Source organism: Xiphophorus maculatus, chromosome 4 (assembly GCF_002775205.1).
Source record: "Xiphophorus maculatus strain JP 163 A chromosome 4, X_maculatus-5.0-male, whole genome shotgun sequence".
NCBI lineage: Eukaryota > Metazoa > Chordata > Actinopteri > Cyprinodontiformes > Poeciliidae > Xiphophorus > Xiphophorus maculatus.
The window spans coordinates 33920483-33941844 of record NC_036446.1 but is presented as its reverse complement, the minus strand read 5'-3'; the positions used below and the strand labels follow the sequence as shown (position 1 = coordinate 33941844).

At 39.1% G+C, this 21362-nt stretch overlaps 2 protein-coding genes across 8 annotated transcripts in view; both read right to left on the bottom strand.

The window, feature by feature from the left end:
- Positions 1-242: 242 nt before the first annotated feature.
- fadd (Fas associated via death domain) lies at positions 243-3134 on the bottom strand. Its single transcript, XM_005813662.3, has 2 exons — positions 2357-3134; positions 243-1397 (listed from the first exon to the last, which is right to left on the bottom strand). Exons 1-2 carry the CDS (start codon positions 2655-2657, stop codon positions 1108-1110), a joined length of 591 nt encoding a protein of 196 aa, XP_005813719.1. The 5' UTR covers positions 2658-3134; the 3' UTR covers positions 243-1107.
- A 400-nt stretch (positions 3135-3534) lies between these two features.
- ano1 (anoctamin 1) overlaps positions 3535-21362 on the bottom strand; it is a 64045-nt gene continuing 46217 nt past the window's right edge. For 5 of the 7 annotated variants that reach the window (XM_023331882.1, XM_023331878.1, XM_023331880.1 and 2 more), the window contains 13 exons: positions 21252-21263; positions 20030-20101; positions 18983-19057; positions 17608-17809; positions 17059-17170; positions 16855-16912; positions 16177-16277; positions 14845-14987; positions 12940-13092; positions 11965-12017; positions 11604-11779; positions 11028-11133; positions 3535-6169 (listed from right to left, as the gene is read on the bottom strand). In XM_023331882.1, the coding sequence (XP_023187650.1) occupies positions 5936-6169; positions 11028-11133; positions 11604-11779; positions 11965-12017; positions 12940-13092; positions 14845-14987; positions 16177-16277; positions 16855-16912; positions 17059-17170; positions 17608-17809; positions 18983-19057; positions 20030-20101; positions 21252-21263 (1497 nt within the window). In that variant the 3' untranslated portion in view covers positions 3535-5935. The remainder of the gene's footprint in view (positions 6170-11027; positions 11134-11603; positions 11780-11964; positions 12018-12939; positions 13093-14844; positions 14988-16176; positions 16278-16854; positions 16913-17058; positions 17171-17607; positions 17810-18982; positions 19058-20029; positions 20102-21251; positions 21264-21362) is intronic. The other 2 variants (XM_023331879.1, XM_023331881.1) reach the window with 1 other exon arrangement.

Below are 21362 nucleotides of genomic sequence, written 5' to 3'. Positions count from 1 at the left end.
GAAGAACTTCAGCTTGCCAAGATAAAAGCTATTCACAGAGCATCTTAGGCCTTATGAGAGCTACTAACAAGACAAAATGTTAAGAGTAGAGGGGAGGATCTTTAGTTAACCTAAAAAGGAACAATGTGACAAATGACAATGATGATGTAAATGTAAGGTGGGATCAAACATATTGATGCTGGGCAGCAATTCATTTCATTTTACGTTGTTACATTATCATGACTCAATTTTTGTAAATTCAGTCTAGATTGTGTGATCGGTAAATTATCAACTGCTGAGTGGCTGCAGTTTTTTTTTTTTTATTTCATTTTGTTTTGTGTATCAACCAAACACAGTCCCTAGAAGACAATGACACACCTAGCAAAAGGGTCAGAAACACCTAGCAACTGGGTCAACCATGCCTAGCAACAAGATCAACCACTCCTTCCTCATTACAATTGCATTTTTTTGTTAACTCCTCTCCTAGTGTCTCTTGGCAGCTGACTGAATCTGTCTGAAGCTGTGAGTCCTTTGCAGAAATTTTTAGGCTAAGATCGCAGCTCTCTGGGAGGACTAAAAATCTTTGAGAAAACGAATCCAGGAGTCCAAAATGTAAAAGAGGTGGTCTGAATTGTCGTTTGAACTGGGGATTCTTCAAAACACAGTTGGATATTTCTGAAATCTTTATTAAATTAGTGAAACAAAAGCATTTCAATGCTTTTTGGCCATTTGGAAAGGAAAAATCATCCATCTTTACATCCAGTTTGTTGTTGATGACGTCTCATAGGGAACATTTCTCTGAACTGATCTAAACTGATGAATTATGTTGCTGAATGGGGATGCAAATTTACAACAATATAAATATTTGTATTTTTGTTCCTATCCTTTTTGGAAATCAAGAAATTAATTTATGTTTATGTAAAAACGGTAATAATGTTTTTACATAAACCATCTACCTAACAGCGCCCTCTGGTGTTCCAGTAAATGAAGGTGCAACACTGGTGTATAGTAAACATTAGACAACTGTAAGGAAGCAGATGTTTACAAAAATCATTTTGTTAATTTCTTCAAACATAATCTGTTTCATAAAGTCCCAGGTTTCCTCCGTGCTTCTAAGGTGATACTGGTCTAATCTGAGCTGGATAATCCCTTCTGTTTAAGTTTCTCCTGGATTTTATCAGCAGTTAAATTGAGCTGACAGTCCCTCAGAGCTGCTATCAGCTCCTTTGTTTGGGCTTCAGGTCCTCTAATCTTCCTCCACTCCTTCAGCAGCTCCATGGCGGTCTCCTCCAGATCGGTGGGATGCCGTGTGGCGATGGACTCCAGCTTGGTCTCCCCCAGTCGTAGTTTGCGGCCTAGTTTGCGCCAGTTCCTCCCCAGATTGTCTCTGATCACCTCCGTGGCGATGTCCAGTTTGTCTTGAGGGACAAGAATAATATTAATGCTAATATTGATTAATAGTTGATTACAGTATACTCCAAATGCTGTATTATGGGTAGAAGTAGGAACTTTGAACAACCAATTCAGAAGACACATTAAAGCTCTGTAGTTGATTTTACACAAACTATTTTAGAGATACATTAATATGACAGTAACACCTACGTATTATTTTTTTCCTTACTTTGTTGTAGCGTTACTACAAATTCCTTCCCAGTTTATGTCTTTATATTTCCACATTTTACTCCAATGGAAAGCAATACTTAGACTACAGCTTCAAATAAAGTCCAAACCAATTTGCAAATGTTATAATGATTATGTTCTCTAATTAAATCCAATGTATTTGTTGCCATCCAACCAAACCTGTACAGATCCGATAATTTAGTTACTATCGGATCTGTACCATGTTCAGATCCGATACCGACACTCTTCCTGCATGATTCAACCCAACTTGGACAGATTTCCTTGATTATGAGAACAATTTTCTTTAGATCATCACAGTGGACTAAAACACAGTTTTATAGTTGTAATGTAATCTGTCTTGAGACACACTGACAGACATGTCATTGTCTGGCACATATAAAGGGTCTTACGCTGAATTTAACAACATTAACTTGGTGTTAACATGACTTCAGTAAGGAAATCCCAGGAAGGTTCCTTTAAGTTCTAGTTTAGTGTTTTTTTTTCCAGATAACACACTGTCAAGATTTTATTCCTGCTACGTCATTCTGTGGTAAAAATGATTCATATACTGGACAATAAAGTCAGTCACATGAAAAAGGTTTTATGTTTTTTGCTTTAACTTAAAAGGCATTTTCTGATAAATGTTCTTTAGCAGCCCAGCTACCTAACAGCGCCCTCTGGTGTTACAGTAAATGAAGGTGCAACACCGGCCCTGACCAGGACAGAAAGTGAAACCGCGCTCTCCAAGTGTCTTTACCTCTCTCGGTGTCGCTCAAGCTGTATTTGGGGTCTTCTTGCTGGACCTCCCAGTTGCTTAGCTTCTCGGACAGATCATCTCGCTGGACCTGCCGCAGAAGCTGGCATAGATAGTCTGCGTTGTCCTGTCCTAGTTGGCCTCTTTCTGTCAGAATCTCAAACAGTTGGTGTCCTGTTTTGATCCTTTCCAACTTTTGTTTCCCAATGTGGTCTCGAACTAGAAACTTGAGTTGTTCTAGGTTTTCCGCTTTGAGCTTATTTGAAATGTCCAGCAGAACGGAGTTAAAGTTTGAAGCGCTCATGTCTCCGCCGCCGAACTGGAGCTCCTGACGGAGGTCGTTTCCTTTCACTTCCGCCTGGTGGTTGGTTCAGGTTCAGGGATGGGCGTTCCTCTCCAAGCTGGAGCCTTTTCTGCCTAATCACTCCGACTACTTTTTATTGGAAGCATTTTTAATAATTTAGTCAATGTTTTGCCTCTTATAGAGAGAAAAACTTTTTTTTTTCTGTTTATATGTCTGAATAAGGAGACAATAAAGTAGGCCCTTCAAAGTCACATCTAATACCTGAATATACTTGTCTTAAAACAGTAGCTTCCCTGAAAATAGAAAACCTTTTACCATCTAAAATAGTAAACTGAAATCTATGTGATTGAAATGGTTGAACAAGCACTTTCTGTGAACTACACCACATAAGTAAACTGATTTGAGTTTTGGTTGGCTAAAGGTTGAGAGGTCACACTGCATACATGTACATGTTCTGTACAGTAAATAATGTTTTTCTAGTGTTTGTGACTTGATGACATTTGTTAATTGAAGTGAATAAACTGATTGACAATCAATGATTTGTTAACCATCCTGGTTTTTGTCTGGGAATCTTAGTTCCAAGTTTTCTTTTGTGGATTTCAAACAATCAATTTTGTAAAAAACCTTTTCCAATAATGGCACAATGATGAGCTTTGATTAGATATTGCCATAAACAAGATGTTTATGGCTTGGTGTTCAGCTTCAAAACCTTGGAAGTCAGAAGACCTTATTGCCATCATCATAACTCACCTGTCAGAGTTGCGAACCAATTTTGGCAAAACTGTTTATGAAAATGTTTAACTATAGACATACCAAGAAAATAGAATTGATCATATGAATAAAGCCACAATCAGGAAAAAGTTCACAAACCTCAACATTGGGAATTGAACCATGGTTTATTTGCACATCCTAAATATGACCAAACAAGAAAGACAATACATGAGACAAAGTTGTTGGTTTCACATGCAGACACACTCACCCCTGTTGAAAAAGAGCTTCGGCACACACTAAAACAGACAATCATTTCACAACAACTGTTCAATACAACCAGTGAGAGACAAGGAAAAGGACATGGGGCAGGGTTGAATCTGACCAGAAGCACTTGTGTTTAACGAGGCTCTTAGATACTGTTCCTGTTCATACTATCACTGTATAACGGCCTCAAAATATGTAAACATGTAGGAAAAAGACAAGAAGAATATTTCATTAAAAAGGTTGGAACACTTCTTCTGACCAGATGTTTGAAAACGATGTGCTTGTCCAGGTTTTTCTACACAGCAAACAGTTCATCTGATGGTTTCTTCTTGAATCTTAACACCAAGTGAGAAGAATAAAAGTTTGTTATGTCACGAGTCCCTTTAATAAGTGGAATGTCATGCTAATCTAATCAAAAAGACATTTCTATGTCAAATGCATTTTACATAATTTGATAAAAAAAACTAATACATTCCATCAGTCTGAGGTGGGAGCTGAAATAAGAACAGGTTGAATCCCTCAGTTAGAAATTGGTCTGACAGTACACACTGACTCTATTCCACTTCCACTCTTCAATGCAATTTCCAGTCACTTCCACATTTTGCTTTAGCAGTTAAGAAAACAAAACTATTCTGTCTTTGAGAAAGTACAGGTAAAAGGATACAGAGTATAGTCAAATCAAAAATTCTTTTAAGTAGTGAAAATAAGGCAAGATAATGATAAAGCCCTGCTTCATCAGGGTTCACTGGTATACAGTGGCACATTGGATGGGAGGACAATAAGTTAATCTGGTAACTGTTTCAATCCCAGTTTGTAGATTATAAGGCAGAGTTAGTTCTGGTGATCCTCGCTTTGCGTTCAGACTGAAGGCCATCGGACAAGAAGAGTTGCAACAGCATAACATTTTTATGGTACAATCAACCTTTTGGTTATGTATAATATTGGTTTACTTTACACACACGTTTAATATCATCACAAAGCCAAATATCATTTTAACACCATTTCAAATACATTAAGAATTTTTAGCTTCAAAACACTCAGATGTTTTTCAGTTGAAATTCCAGTTTCTCTGCAGTCTTAAAGATGGATTCTATTTTTAGCTTTATGTTACAAAAGTCTTAAAGGTGAGCAAATGGAAAATCCATTTAACAAAGTTAAATCTAAAAAAGTTAACTGTGTTTTTTCCAATATACAGTTCTTCCATAATTTTATTTTCAATAAATCTTTACTAATGTTGAAGGTAGGAAATTGGCCATAAAACACAGCCATCTTATGCGAGTGTGTTTAGTCTTTGGAGAAGCTTGATTTTCTTTTGCTTTTATTGTTTTCTAGAAAGTCTTTGAATCTTAATAGAGAAAACTCTTGACTAACTTCTGATATTATTTCTTTTGTCTGAAATTCTACACCCAAAGTTAGCAACGTTAAAGGTCCTGAAGTCATTCGTTTTGTGCTCTTCAAGTAAAACAATCACAAACAAGCAGAATATTAATGATGCATCATATGGTTTCTCACTGTCTGCTAAATTGCTTATGATAAATGTTAAAAACACTAATTATTATAAACTTGTTGCTCTCTACAGACTAAAGTTAATCAGGCATTAAAACTATTCACAACTATCTCAGTATTGATGGTTCCTTTTCTTCTGGTACATACGTATAATCTACAGCTGTACTTGAATCCCAACAACACAAAGTGATTGTAACATATGAGTAATTATTGAAGGAAAAGATGCCAAGAGCCATTTGATACCAGCTTCTAATTCTGAAATCAATGCGCATGTGCCTGTACATGCTGAATATTTTATAAAGTAAGTCAATAAATACCTGTGTTTGTACATATATGTGCAACAAAGAAGTTGGATACATATCAGGATATCTCCTTTGGAACCATTCCCCAGAAATAAGATAAGGAAAAAGATGATAATTGTTTGGACGGAGTTTCAGATTGTCTTCAAAATGAAAGGAGTTGGTCCCATGGCAGAGGTGGCATGGCTTCATCCGAGTAAACATGAACTCGGCCCCGCAGTGACCCTTAATGGCTTGTTCCTCTACTACATCTAATGAATAAGTTTGGCAGATTTGTGCATCGGCAACAGGACGTCATTTACAGAGTTCTTTGTCAGTAACTGAGGATGTGTGATTTGAATAACATCTAAGATGGAACATTCTGGGAAACAATCCAGGGACAGAATTGTGACAGGAACACATCAGGGATATTTTAAAATTCCCAGTCAATGGAAATGCAACAGAAGCCTTGCTGATGATAAGAAGGAAGCCATGCTTTAAGGACTCGTTTGTGAAACGTTACCAGCCAGCTCTAGCATGGAAAGAGGGGCGTGAATGGAGCTGATGGGGGCTGGCATTACCCGACGAGGGGCTGTTGTAGCCGTCATGGTTGTAGTTGTCTCGTCTTCTCCCCTCTTCTTTCATGAAATGGTCCAACATGAGGAGCTTCTCCTTGTGGATCTGGAAGCTGATGTCCTTGGGGATGTCTGGGATGAGCCAGTCCACAAAGTCGCTCATGAGCATCACCACGTTCTGCATAAACACAGACACCAAAGTTTACATCACTGAAGATATATCAGGTTTCTTAGCGAGACCCAATATCAAAGCTGCCACAGACTACATGAGGGACAAATAAAGTCAACGTGAAAGTTCTGAAATGAACATTTTAGCAAATATGTTCTAAGTTAGACTGGCTGACCTGATGACCCTCTGAAGGGCTTTTCTCTCTGCGACTGTTGCGGTGACACATCAAAGTTTTTATAATAATGTTTGTTCCTAATGAATTCATTCTATCTGTTCATTTTTACAGGCCTTATATGTCTAAGGTTCCAGAGCTTGATATATAAGCCAACAAAAAATGAACCCAAACTTAAACTGTTTTCAATCACCCATTAATAAGCTCATGGATCATTATAGTAAAATCTATTCATTAAACTTATGCTTAATTCCTTTTTATTACAAAGGTTTAAAGAAGAAAGCAAACACACCAAAGCAGACATAAATGGTAATAAAATGTGATATATATTATGTAGCCATCAGTCTTTTAACAGCTGAAGAATTATGAGTATTTGAAGAGGGAACATTTAGATACTGTAGTATGATGTGTAATACATTTTTGCAAAACAAAAAAACTGCACTGCACTCTTTCCTTCACAAGTGCAGTTTATGATCATAGAGGCCCATTTGGGTCCAATTTATGGACAAAATATTGAGTTTTTTAAATTTGTTGGATTTCATTGCTCAAATTTACCTGAAGGACTTCAAAGTGTAAAACTGTTCTTCTACTTTCAGTAAAAGCCTACGTCTTCTCCTGCAGCACAATCATGTGTTTAATTTTTTTATGTCATTCAAAAAATACTTGCTTAAAAAACAAATTTTTCTTAAAAAATTTAAACTTGAGCCATGTTTTTGTAAAGATTATTGCTGCTGTCCCAAGAACACATTTTATTCATCTTTGTCTTTACTGCATTTTTTCATTTCTTACTGTTTTAAAGCTGTTCACAGCTTTTCTATCCAGATCATTTCATGTTAACACCAGGTGTCATTTGGAAGATACTCCTGATTTAAAAAGCTAAAACCAACCATTACATCATCCAGAAGGGAGTGTGTTTGTGTGAGTTATATGATGAATGAAGTGAGATAACTGTATGACTGTAATATCAGTATTAATAGACATAGACAGTTTATTATCATTCAATTGTTTAAAAATGTACAAATTGAAAGAAATTTCATTGCAAGGCTCTAATAATAAATAAATAATAATAAAAGTAGCCTATTAATATAAATATATATAGTAAAAGATTAAACTAATGTCAGTTTAGTAGTCTTAAGGCATGATGGATGAAGCTATTATAGAATCTGATTATTCTGCATTTGAAGGTGCTGGAACTTTTTCCAGAGGTCAGTAGGGAGAACAGACCATGCCGAGGGTAGAAGGGATCTTTTGTAATTGCCTGAGCCCTGGACAGGTGGCGACTGTGATCGGTGTCAAGGATGGAAGGAAGATCAGTGTCAATGATTTTCTTAGCTGTCCTCACCACTCTCTCTACACATTGCCAGTCACAGGTGTTTTATGCTCAAAACCATGCAGGGATGCAGCTGCTGGTGGGTATACTCTCTATTGTTCCTTGGTAGAAAGTGGTGAGGATGGGAGGAGGAAGGTTTTCTCTTCTCATCTGACATAAAAAGTGCAGACGCTTTCTTCACCAGACCAGAGGTTTGGAGGGACCAGGTCAAAGCGCCAGAGATCTGTATGTCCTGACCTGCTCCACTGCAGAATCATTGATAAGAAGGGGTGTGACTTGGCTGATTTTTCCTGAAATCAACAACAATTTCTTTTATTTTGCTGACATTCAGGATTAGATGGTTTGCATCAGCCCACCAGATGTGTCACCTCCTCTCTGTAGGCCAGTTCGTTATTGTCCTTAATGAGACCCACCACTGTTGCATCACCTGCATACTTAATGATGTGGTTCCTAATGGGTCATCAGGGTGAAGAGCAGTGGGATCAGTACACCACCCTGGGGGAGCCAGTGCTGAGGGATATGACCCTTGAAGTATTTTTCCCAACCCTCGCAGACTGGGGTCTGTCTGTGAGGAAATCTAGCAGCCAGTTTCACAGAGGGGTTTGCGGTATGTAAACTGGAGCGGATCAAAAGAGGGGGGAAGTTTTGAGATGATGTGATCTTTCACCAGCCTCTCAAAACACTTTATCATGATGGGAGTGAGTGCAACAGGGCAATAGTCGTTCAGTGATGAAATCGTGGATTTTTTGGGAATTGGAATGATGATGGCCGTCTTGAAGCAGAATGGAATGACAGCAGAGCTTCATGAGGCAGCTGGCTCACATGCCAGTGAGGATGTGAGCCAGCTGGTCAACACAGTTCTTGAGAACCAGACCTTGTATGTTATCAAGACTCAACATGCACAAAGCATGTTGAGTCTTCTCAAGGTCCTCAAAACATCAGCTGTCTCCAGCTGAGTATCTGTTCACCTGGTTGAGGAGTGGATTTTCTCACAGTAGTGTAGTTGAGGGCTTCAAAATGACCAAAGTGCATTCAGAAAGTCTGCACCATCCTCACAAGACAAAGGAGCAGCCTCGTAGTCTGTGATTCTCCTGATGACTTGCCACATGCGCCTGGTGTTTGCTGATTCAATGAAAAATTGCTGAATTTTCTGAGCACAGGTACGTTTTGCAACTCTGATGGCACGGTTTAAATTGGCTTTGGCTGACCTGAGCATCTCTCTGTCTCCACATTTAAAAGTTTTGTGCCTTCTGCATCTTATGAACCTCTTTTGTCATCCAGGGTTTCTAATTTGCCCTTGTGGCGATGCTCTTAGTCACAGAGACATCCTCCATGCACTTCAGAATGTTCTCAGACACTGATTTGGCATACTACTCAACATGAGTGTGACTGTTTGCAGTTGCAGCTTCCCTGAACATATCCCAGTCTGTGCATTCAAAACAGTCCTGTAATGCTGACACGGATCCTGCAGGCCAGACTCTCACCTGCTTCTCAAGAGGTTTTCCTCTGATGAGCAGGGGCTTATATGCAGGAATTAACATTACAGAAAGATGGTCTGATGAGCCAACGTGGGGAAGGGTGCATATTTGTGTAGGCTCTATCCAGTATATTTGATCCTTGAAACAAGGCGGCCTTTTGCGGCTGGATTTACAATGGAGATGAAAGTTGAGGCAGAGTAAGGTGGAAACAGCAATAGTTTATTCTTGCAGAACACAGCAGCGAGAATAATACTACAGGTGACACTGCATCCTTAAACAGTCCCAGCTGTGAAGGACCAAACCACCTTTGCATAAATGCACTAACACTTGCTCAAATTTTACAAACCAGTAGCTCCTTGCTCTGAGTCACAATTATCCTCCCTTCACAGGCAATCACCTCACTACTCAATGAGGAGCTGCTTTGAGCCCAGAACAAAACGATACAATCTCTAACAATACTCCATAAATATAGTTAAAATTTCTTGTGTGCAAATTGTTATTGATGTGCTTAAAATGCAGCACAAAATAAAGTGCTTGTTAATAAAGCGCAAAAAATGCTCTTAAAGTGCCATACAGTGACTTAAGTAAAAATAGTTCCAGATAGAAAACCTCTTCATTTCATGTCCTCCTTACAGCTGACCACTCAGCAAAAGAAGCTATGAATTTCCGGTACCGGCCCAACAAACCATGAAATCCTCTCACCTTCTTCTTTGTGGTTGGAACTGGGAAGGACTGGATTGTGTCCATCTTCCCCAATTGAGGCTTTATCTTTCCAAAACCAATGACAAAACCCAAATACTCCACTTCTCTCTGGACTCTCTTGGGTTTAATAGTCAGTCCAGGAAGTCTGATGTGGTGTAGCACCTCCTGTAGATGAATCAGATGGTCCTCCCAGGACAGGGTATACACCAGCTGTTATTAGTGTAGATGCAAACACCGCCCCCTCTGGTTTTACCACTGACCAAATGGAATGTTGTCATTGTCACAATGTTGATGGCATCATCAGAAATGAAGGAGTTTAGCCATGTCTCAGAATTATGGCACAGCAGTTACTCATCTTACAATTTGATGTTTTATCCAGCTTTGGTTCTCCAGAGTCTGAATGTTAGCGAGCAAGATAGGTGGAAGTAAGGTTCTCCAAGGGTTACACTTTAGCTTCACTGTTAGTCCTCCCTGGCTGCCGTGCTTGCAGAGTCTCCTCCAGGTGCAGAGCTGGCTGGTTGTGGCATTCACTGCTTCGTTGGCCACTGGGTCTGGCTGGCATAACAGTCCGAGGCTGTCCAGAGTTTCAGTGTCCACTGTCTGTAGTACGCAGGATATGCATAGATTTACGATACACTGACGATCATATATTACCCTACCATTATTATGCCGGAGGTTTTCTGTAGTATTAGTCGGTATAAATGTCTCTTCATGCCTTAAGTTCAATGTTTTCAGGAGCTGCTGCAGCCGCAACTAAACAGGGCGCCGCCATGGCAACAAGAATAGTGAGAATAGATTTAAGAAATGTAAAAAATAGTACAATTTACCAATAAAAATGTTTAACTTTTATCCTTTAGCTGGGTTTCTTTTCACTGTGAGGTTTTTCCTCTAAAAAGAGTCTCAGTCTGGAATCTGGGTGGATTCTGCACCACCATGTTCATCCCACTCTGCTCATTAAAAAGATAAGGAAATCTGCAATGTTCTGGTGACCTCTACAGTCTGCAGCCTGAGAAGGCTTTTCTAATACATTCAATTCAATCATTCTGTGTTCTTTGGAAGCTGTAAACACTTTGTGATTGACCGGTTTGATTTGCTGACATTAAATATGAATGATATTAGTGAGGACATTGGCTTTTTGAAAGCCTGCTGCATATGCACTGATGGCATTATTCATGTGTTCCAAACCTGGAAGACGATAACGAAGGCGAGGCGGACGGCCAGAATGGCCCAGAACTCCTTGGACAGTTCGTACGGTGTGTTGGACCAGGGAGGCTCTCTGTAATCCTTATACCTACACAAGCAAACACACAGAGTGAATTACTGAAGGTTTCACACCCTGTTTGAAGGTTTTGGAGTCTCTTTGGAGACTCAACTTTCCTTGCAGCAAAATGAAAACCATAAAGCAGAAACAATCACTACAACAAGTTAAAGAAAACTTCAGGGATAATGATCAGTACAAATATTGGTTTAACGTGATCAGAAAATAACAAGGGCATTTTGAATTTATCGAAATAATAATCTGAGTAATGGAAGACTTTCCATCTGTTGACAGGTTCTGAATCTCATTCCTCAAACTCTTCATGAAGTGAGTGAATAGGGGAACAGGGAATGTTTCTGTTAGATCAGGTCATTTACTCTCAGTAATACTGTCAGTCAGGTTCTTATAACACTGAACACCCTCCACTGGTTCTCCTTTAAAACCAACTAGAGGTGGGGAACTGGACTTCTGTCTAAAATAAGGTGGATATTGTGAGACCTTACCTGCAGACCTTTACATCAAACTTAGGGATACTTGGTTCTGTACCCTTCTGAAAGTCACTGACGTTGAAATATGACAGCGTGTGGTTGACAAAGCCATGCATAGTCCCATCAGGACTGTAGGTGTACTGATAGACGAGTCGAGGGACAAAGTCAGACGTGAAGGCGATGACAAAAGCCTGGGAAAGAGAAACACTTTGTAGCTACTTTGCTGTTTCAATGAGCAGCCTCCATTAACACCGCAAAGAGTTTGATGACAAGATTCATTTCTATGAGAACCATCATATGCATCGCAGGAAAGCTTTATCCAAATTAAATCCAACGTGCAGCATAAACTTCACCAATAAAGAGAAGTAAGACTTACATTAACAATGACAGCCACCTTGCTGAGGCCCCTCAGCAGGTTGTACCAAATACCTGGAGAAAGTAAGAACCGTTATTCAGCTGCGAACAGCACACGCAGAAAACTCACAACTAGACGGTGGAAGTACCCTCTACATCAGAGTGAAGAATGAACATGATGCTAGAAAGCTGGGGAATTTAGGATCCTATTTCAACTATTTTATCATTTTAATAACCCTTCAGAAAATTAGTATTACCCCTAGAATTCCACGTAATTCAAAATGAGTAAAACTTTTTTTTATTTCCCTCAAACGGAAATTAAGTGTTCTCATAATTCATATCATCTTTATGATCCTTGATTATTTTTACTATGCTGTAATTTTTACTTTTAGTAGAGTAATTTAATTATGAGTATCGCTGCACTCATATGAGCAAAACTTCTGGTTGGGTAATATATGACAACACAGACTGACTTTACTCAGGTTTTCATCAGACATCAGATGAACTAATCGCCAGGATGAATGGTGAAGCTTCATGGCATTACAAAGTCAGTCAATTTCAGAAATGGATATGCACATCAATATTTCAGTCAAATTTCTAGATAAGAAGATATCTAATGTTTTGTCATTGCAGATGACACAGCAGAGCTCCCTGACTGTTAAATGCTTTCTGAACTCAGTGGTCCACAAACATAAACTATGACATCCAGTAGATGGACACTTGGACTGTTTCAGTTAATTGTCTGCCCTCCAGAAATCAATGTTACATAAGATGTGTTGGTGTTAGTTTTTTTTTTTTTATCTATAAAGAATTTTTGAACCCTTAGCAGCTCACTCTCAATCTGTCCGATCTGCTTAAACAAACATGCATATAAGACCAGATATGTTTCTGATGGACTGTATTTAATATTACAGTCAAACTGCATATTCAACATGAACCCCTGTTAGCACTGACTGGATTTCCCGCCTCATAGTCAGCTGATGTTTCAGAAACGTACCAATGTCCTTGGCTTTGGCTGCAATAGGCCTCCGCAGCTCCAACACAAACTTCTTGGCATCCAGTCGGATTTCGATGATGTTATTCAGAAGAGCAAAGAGCGGCGCCAGAGGGAAGGAGGCCACGAAGAGCGTCACCATGCCAAACTGGATAACTGAGGAGACAAATGATGGGTGAAAAGGATGAAATGTCCAAAATGTCATTTTGAGGTATTACTCCAACACTGCAGACAGGAAGTGGAAGAGACGGGTACTGCGGGCCACAGGCCTGTCAGCAGCAATCTGGGTAACATGCAAACTATAGAAAAAGGACACAAATGTCATCAGGTCTGAAATCATTAGATAAAGTAAACCTGAAAGTTCTGTTTGACAGATTCTGTTTACTGTAAAAACAAAAAAGTGAATATTCACATCTATAAACAAGGAGGATATTTTTAGAATGAACAAAAGGATTACGACTTCAGACATCCTGGGGATTATTTCATCTTAATCCCGCTCAATCTGAACAACACTGGATAGAAAAAACAAGCAGCTAAAAAGCTCCACTTTAATCTCACATTAATTTCCCATCTAACCTGGAAAAAAGCCTCAATAATGTGACTGTGAGGCTGATTCAGTGTAAAACAGCAACTGGTGTCGATTTATGCTGTGATTTTGTTTTTAGGTAGAGGAAATCTGAGCATATGTTCTATGTTCCTATATACTGCAAAGTTTTCCTGCATGGATTATTACTGTCAGAGACAATGAAAAAAGAAGAGGCCCCAGCATTGAAACAATGACATAACTGAGTCTCACTCCAGCTCTTAAGAGTCTGATTTAAAGAGATGGATCCAAGGTTGACTGTACTGTCTCTTTAAGGTGTCTTGATCTCAAGGTTTTGAACCGGTGGGTTGTCAGAAACATTTAGCTAAATGTTGATTATGGAAAGTGTCTTCACAGCAGAACCAGTCCAGTACTCCAGCAGAAACATCTGCCTGCAGAAGACCTTCTTCACAAAAATGTTGATGCTCCAGTTTCCTGTAGACTTGACTCCTTCTAGCTGCTGACTGAAAGGTGTTATGTTAAACTTTCTTATTTTAAATATGAAACACAAATGATCAGTAACTCTGGATTCATTGAACAACTTCCAAGTGGAAACTATATTGATGCTCTGGAATATTTAGTCCAACACATTTAATGTTAAAACTGAACATTTACATATACTGTATAAAAACAGAACAGCACCGGGAGGGTAGTTCGCCCAGGGCACCAAACAGGCTAGGACCGCCTCTGAATGGATGGCATGATGAAAAAAAAAACATAATGTGGAAAAACTGAAACAAATTCTCAAGCCATTTTTCTGATGGATTGTATTTAATGTTAGCCAGAAAGTTAAAGTCTAGGAACGAATGGGTTAAAAACGTCAACAGATTTTGTAAATGGAAATTGGAATTAAAGAACAACAAAATGAATAAATCGTAGTAGTCATAGAGCCCTGATCAGTCTCATTAAAATTTGTCAGATGAGCTGAAAACTGATTTGTGAGCAAGTTGGTCTCCAAACTTAACCCAGTTCTTCCAGTTCCATCCGGAGGAAAGGGCAGAACCCAGCAAATACCTTCTGGAAGGAAACCCAAAAGGTTTGAGCAAAGTCATCCAGCTCAGAGGCAAGGCTAACAAATACCAAGGAAATGTTTGTAAACGTCTCACTCTGAAGAAATAAGAAGATTTTGCGTTTGAGACTAGACAATATGATGATTAGATCAGATTCAATATTTACTTTGACTACAAGTTCAGATAAAGAAATTTAATGAAACACAATCAGCTTTTCTGCTCTGGCTTGAGCAAACAAAAAAGACTTTAGATACATTTTGATCTAAATAAAGACATGTAAAATATAAAATTGCAAAAATATATATATATACTCACTCATCTCCATGTACTCAGGATTGATGCCAACAAAAGGACCCAGGACATGATCTTTCTCATAGCACTTCAGAGTTTTGTGGAGCTCCTCTTCTTGCTTGGAGGTCAGTTCTGACTTCCTTTTCCGGAGAAGTTTCTTTAGCTTCCTGAACAAAACATGGTAGAAGTTCAACACTTCTCCTAAGGCTGGAGGCCAACAGTCTGAGGATGCATAGGGAGAGCTAAGGAAGAGGTCAGAGCTTTTAAAGGTGACCAGATGGTACACAACTTTCCCAATAACAGACTGGTTCCAGCAGATTTTTTGCATGGCATATCTAACAGGTAATTCCTATATTACACATTAAATATGACATATTACATATGTAATTCCTGAGTAGGAATTATGGACTACATCTTTTGTCAAACCAATGAAAACCAGCTGCATGAATATCTTACTCATGAAATCACTTATAAAACCCCACATTTCATCACAGGAGTGAGTCGTTTCACAAAGCAGAAAAAGAAAAATGTCAGAATCAAACTCTGGGGATTATGTTGACTGATGGTGGCCATAAAGAAATAAATCAAATTAAAATCTGAGGAGGACATTGCTTTCTAATGGAGCATAGAGGAAACAGGAGGAAAGAAACTGGAATCAAATTTGATCAGATTTGGTCTTATGTCAAATGTGAATATTGACAGCATGTGTATGCAGTTATATATCTGTCAGATTTTGTAATCTTTGTTGGTTGAAAATTTAGAATATTGAAAAGTTATCAGCTAACTTCGTTCAAGTAGTGTTTTACTAAGGGAGGTCTAACTGTGAGTCTGAAAACACTCAGTCTGATCAGACCTCAGTAGAAAAGAGGAGCAGATGTGCTTAAATATTATTGCCTAATTCCTCCTGCCACATGATGATCTGCCATTTGGCAAGGCACTTAATCTGCCAATCTGCACATCCATGTATGATGGTGTGCACATGTTTGAGTGACTTCCCAATGAAAGCTTTTGAAACTTGTTTTAATTGTTCCCCAGAGAAATAAAGAAACGACAAAGAATCTAAAAATATCCCAGGAGAAAACAATGTGCTTTGATGACTGTGGACACATTTCATGTTTTGTCTGCAGGTTGTCAGCTAGTTTTCATTTAGCGTGAGTCAAATTATTTTTATGGATTTGCTTTTGCAATTATCCTGAATACTGGTGTCTGAAAAGCAGACATTCAAATGACTTCTGTAAGTACAGCTGAGTAGGTGTGCGTAATGTATTCTGTGATTTGCTCAGCCCACACACTGTGACCTGGGAGGATGTGCTGTTATGCTGGTGTTCAGTGCGTCTCAGGTAGAAGTGTACTCACGGTATGCCAATCTCAAAGAGGTTGTTCTGGATGAGCTGCTTGCCCAGCATGGTGATGCACAGCTGTATGCACAGCTCCATGAGACAGCCTGCATGAGCACACTGAGCAAAGGGACGAGTCAGAACCAAACAGCAGAGAAAAACTTTATCTCACAGTGAATCATGAAGGCAGAGAAGCAAACAAAGCAACAGTGATCCAGTCTCCTCAGGGGGGCTGATTAGTCCCACACAGGAAGCTCCTTACTTTTTTATTGCTTCTATAATAACTCATTTTACGCAACATATTTTTGAAGATTTCTGAAGATTTTTTTTTGTCTTCTGGTCAAAAAAGCTGTCTTCTAATTTCTTTCCCCCATCATTGATTTTTAGAAAGGCAATAAAAATGTAAAAAATTCAACAGGGTGAATACTTTTTGTCCACACTGTAAGTTCAAAGTCCTTTGTGGTTTTATCAAGTTTAGCCTAAAGTCATTAAATTGGTAACACAAGTCTAAAGCAGGCATGAGTCACATGACTCCACTCCACACCTCACTGAGTACTGATAAAACTGTTGTTCATCTAATTCATGAGACTCAAGAGATAAAACCTGCAACCGCAGGAAGGAGATGAAGAACAAATCTGATTGTTACTCCATTTAGTATAAACATTACCACACACACCATGTGGATAAAGTGAATTACCTCCTCCATCCTGTAGGAGCCAACCACATACAGATACTTTCCAGGTCTCCCAACCAGTCTGTGGACAAAACAAGCATCCATCAGACACTTTAGGATGAATAGGGAATCCAGTCTGGTGTTGATGCTGTAATGCTTTAAGTTGAATTAAACCACCACTTAGAGATAGGAGCCCAAACAAGGAAGCATGAGAGGGTGGTGTTTTACCTTCCTCTGAAGAAAGCCAGGTAGACGATGGGTGTGAAGGCGTTGACGAACTTCAAGATGAATGTTTTGAAAATGAGGCGTTCCTCAAAACTCTTGTCTGTCTTTGGAACCTCTGGAAAAAAGGATCACATTGGACTGGATAACAACACATTCAGCTGGAATTTAGAATGCTTTACAGTGATATTATTTTTTTTAATATTAGCAATAAAAGTCATTCAATGACTTTTCTGACATGCTACCATGATTTTCTAAGACAGAACAAACAGCACTTCAGATAAGCTGACAATGTCTCAACTTGTTGACCAAGCTTTGAATGATCAGTGATCATCTGTCCAGAGGACCTCCAATAATTCAAGTCACATATTTCCATATTTTATGTGCCACACTAAAGTTTAACTAATGGCTTGTGGATTTTTTCCAAGAATCAGAAATAAAAAAATAAAAACACACAGAATATAGAGAGCAAACATAATGTACTATATTTAATGGATGGAGTCATGTTTCCAGTTTACTCCCAGTAAACCGTAATGGTTCCTGAAGGCTGCTCACCCAGAGTGGTGAGCCAGCGGGCGATGAGAGCGTAGATCTCATCCAGGATGATGATGACGACAAGGTTGATGATGGCGGCGGTGGTTTTCACGGTGGCTCGGATGTTGGAGCGTGCAGCAGGGTAGGTGCTCAGGTGCAGCGCAGTCTTGATGCTGATCCGGTACAGGATGACCCCAAAGGTGATCACAAGGGTTACAAAAATCTGAAAGGAAGGAGGGAGACAAATCAATGACAACCAGAAATCATTGGAGATGACCGATTCTAGCCTCAGCAATCTTGGAGGGTAACTAGGTATCTGACAGTGTAATACAGTTTTAACATGCTTCACAACCCAATAGAATATCATAGGTTATTTCTGTGCATCACTCATGTAAAATATTTTCTGAGTTTTATGGAAAAAAACTGAATGACTTCTGAAAAATTCACAATACTTGTTTTACCCTCGGACACCATGTATAATAATTAATTATGCATGCTGTTTTTTTTTAGTTTCTGATAACTATGTGTATGTATGAATTGAAATGATTTTTTGTTTGTCGTGAATTGGAGCTATATAGAGTAGATGAAGTGAACTGAATTTAATATACATACATAGAGAGCAGCAGCTCAGTGATTCTGCTACATATCAACCTGTTATATTCTGTTGCTGAAGGTTATCAGTGAATGCAGCTCAAACAGGCTGATACCAGCAGAAAACATGAATTACTAAGGCACTACAATAATAATTACACTTAAGCACCTTAAAATTAGGAAAATGCTGAATGTTTTTCATGTTCATAAGGTCGAGACCCCTTTAATGGAGTTCCACACAGACCCCAGGCGCAGTTTTATATCTCCAACTTTATACTGATCAGCTGTAACTGAACATGCAGTTCAACCCCAAACCTCTGATCCACCTAAAGAATGGAGGTTTATATGAATAACTAAATTAATTCATGTGAATTGACTGCAATGCTAGAGTGATTAATAAGAATAGCATAAAAAGTTTTCAACGAACCATTTTCTAAATAAAATGTAAATAAAAACAAAACTATTTTGAGATACTGCTTTCAGACACTTTTATATTTTCCTAATAGAAGAAAACATTCTTAGTTGAATACAAATAATTTTAAAATTAATCTTCTAGGAGTGCAAACAATTTTGAGCTTAACTATAAATAATGACAGATTGTAATTATGTGTTGTTCTCATTGGAAGACACTAAACTTAAGTTGAGCCAAAACATGAAACAGTTTCTTCCATTTCTGCTTAATATTTAAACTGTATACATATCCTCTAAATGTTAGGACTTCCATGTTTTGTTGAAAACCCATCTGAATGATTTGTTTTCTGGTTTGTCTTGAAGTAGTGGATGAATGTGGAAGACTGAGTCTCACCATAAAGCCCATCATGACCACAGTGGTCAGGTAAGCTGGCATTCTGTCTGTACACGTTAGCTTCACTTTCTCATCCTAAAACACACAAAAGCAAACACAGACATGCATGAGCAAAAGAACAGAAAGTATGAATACATAAAATCTCTTCACTGTGTGTTGGACCTGTGTGTTTGTCATGTTTTCTGTTCTCAGCAGCTCCTTTCAGAATGGCCCAACAGTTGCACACATCAGGCAACATAAATGTGTGCATGCTGCAGCTCCAGCTGCAGTGGAGCAGAGCTAATGCCACCCCGAGCCATCATGTCACATCTAAGCCCACAGAACGAGGTCAGGGTGCTGGGGCCACTGTGTGCGTTCATTTAGGGAAGGAAGATGTAACCTTGGCGAAGAGCTGAGGGCTGCTAACCAACTGCCTCAGCTGTCGGCCTACCATGTGTTAACATGAGTCTCTTTACTCGCCGCATCACTTCCTGCTTAAGAATAAGCTGCTGCTAAACATCATTACATGTGTCTGAGCTGCTAGAGAATAACTGGTCCTTATTGTGCTGTTTATTGTGATCATATTAATACATCATGAGGAAAACTGGGTAATTATTAAAAGTTCCCATTGATGATTTCTGCAGCTAAAAGAGGCCTCATGTTTTAGATGGATTTTTTTCTGACTGAACCAAAAAGTCAACAATATAATAATCAAAAAAAATAATTCAAAGTTAAAAGATACTTTATTAATCCCAGAGGGAAAATAAATGATCCTTCAAAAAGGTTGCAGTGCTGATGGCTGAGCAAAGGAAGGATCTCCTGTAACAGTCTGTATTACAGCAAATCTGAAGAAGCCTCTGACTGAAGACACTTTACTGTTGTATGACAGTCCATAATTTTCTTGATTCAATATCAGTACTTTCTTAGATTTCCTATTTTCAAGGAGTGAAACTCCTTGCTGTTGTCTCCACTAGTCAGAAGGTGTGCTTATGGACAAACATCACTAAAGTGATTTTCCAGAGGGGATCCGCTTCATCAGACTCCTCCAGAGTCTGACCTCAGTCCTACCTTTGGGCCTTCTTGATCTTGTCTCATGGTCTTTTCTGCGACCCGCAGCTCATACTCAGCTCTGTTGTGGTCCTGCAAGAGACAGAAGTTAGCCTGCTACATTTAATCAGATTGAAATTTACTGAGCAAGCGTAAGATGAATGTCCTGGAAGGACTGTCAACTGGGGAAAGGAATGTTAAGAAGCATGTGAGCTTTGGAAATGAGCATCATAAGCAATGTGTGTTTGAGGCTTCGCTTGTAAAAGAGAACAGTGCAGCATCAGGGATAAAGAGGAGCACATCCAAAATAAAGCTGCAGCTACAGCTAACTGATGGGAACTAAATGTAAAAAAGTTGCATACTGCAGCTTTAATGCAACATTATTGATCTGAGATTTGATCTGTGATTTTCACTGTCAGCATCAACGTCCGTGGTGAGATTGATATGTATTCCAGCAGCTTAGAGGATGGAAGTAAAACTCAACTCTGTTTAAGTTTAATGTTTGCCTGGTCTTTTCCATCCCCTACCGTGTCTTCTGATTACTGCAACTTTTTGTTTTTTTGTTTAAAGGTGGAAGCAGATGTTGGACATTCTTCTTACCACATGAGCACTATTGTTCACCAACATGGGATGACTACACAACTTCAATTTTTTAGGTATTTGGTTGGACAAAATAAAATCATCAACCTTGTTGTCAATAAATGTTATCGGCTTGGTCATTACCAGTGGCACCCATGACAAACCTGGAAAGGGAAGCGGGACGACCAGACTTAGGAGAAGTTTGCGGAATTCCTCATTAGGATCCAACATGTGGTTCTATGTGAGCCAGCAGAGCTTTACTCATCATGACTTTCCTTGGATGACTAAAATAACCTGCGGAAATCCAACACAAGCACCTAGAAACGGTACAGTTAGCTGGTTCCTTAGTAGATCAAGATACCTTTCTGGTCATTTGAGACATTTCAGTGCTAATAAGAAACTGTTGATCTAAAAACCAAAGTGATGGAAAAAGGCACAAAGAAGAGCAAGAGTCTGCACAAAGTCGTGAGTAGCAAGAGGCCCAGCTGCAGCGTGAGCCTCAGAGGAACACCCAGGAGCCACGGCTGAAACTCTACAGGGCCAGAAAACAGGGGCCAGCCCAAGCAGACGGTTAGGCTCCCAAGAGCCAGAGGGGGGTAAGGTAACAGCAGCTGCTTACAAAGAGGCACAGATTAAAAATAAATAAAGGGAATACGATCCAAACCTTATAGTGCTCCTGTGAATTACAACACATACACACACACACACAGAAACACAAGTCAGTGTCTGCAGATGAAACTGTTCTAAAGTTCAGAAAATGCAGCGCTGCAGGCAC

What these genes read in the sequence shown, in the direction of transcription:
- fadd (XM_005813662.3), bottom strand. Translation starts at nt 2,657, where the DNA reads ATGAGCGCTTCAAACTTTAACTCCGTTCTGCTGGACATTTCAAATAAG. An exon ending in CTTGAGCGACACCGAGAGAG is followed by an intron (nt 1,398 to 2,356) that starts GTAAAGACACTT and finishes TTGTCCCTCAAG; the next exon opens with ACAAACTGGACATCGCCACG.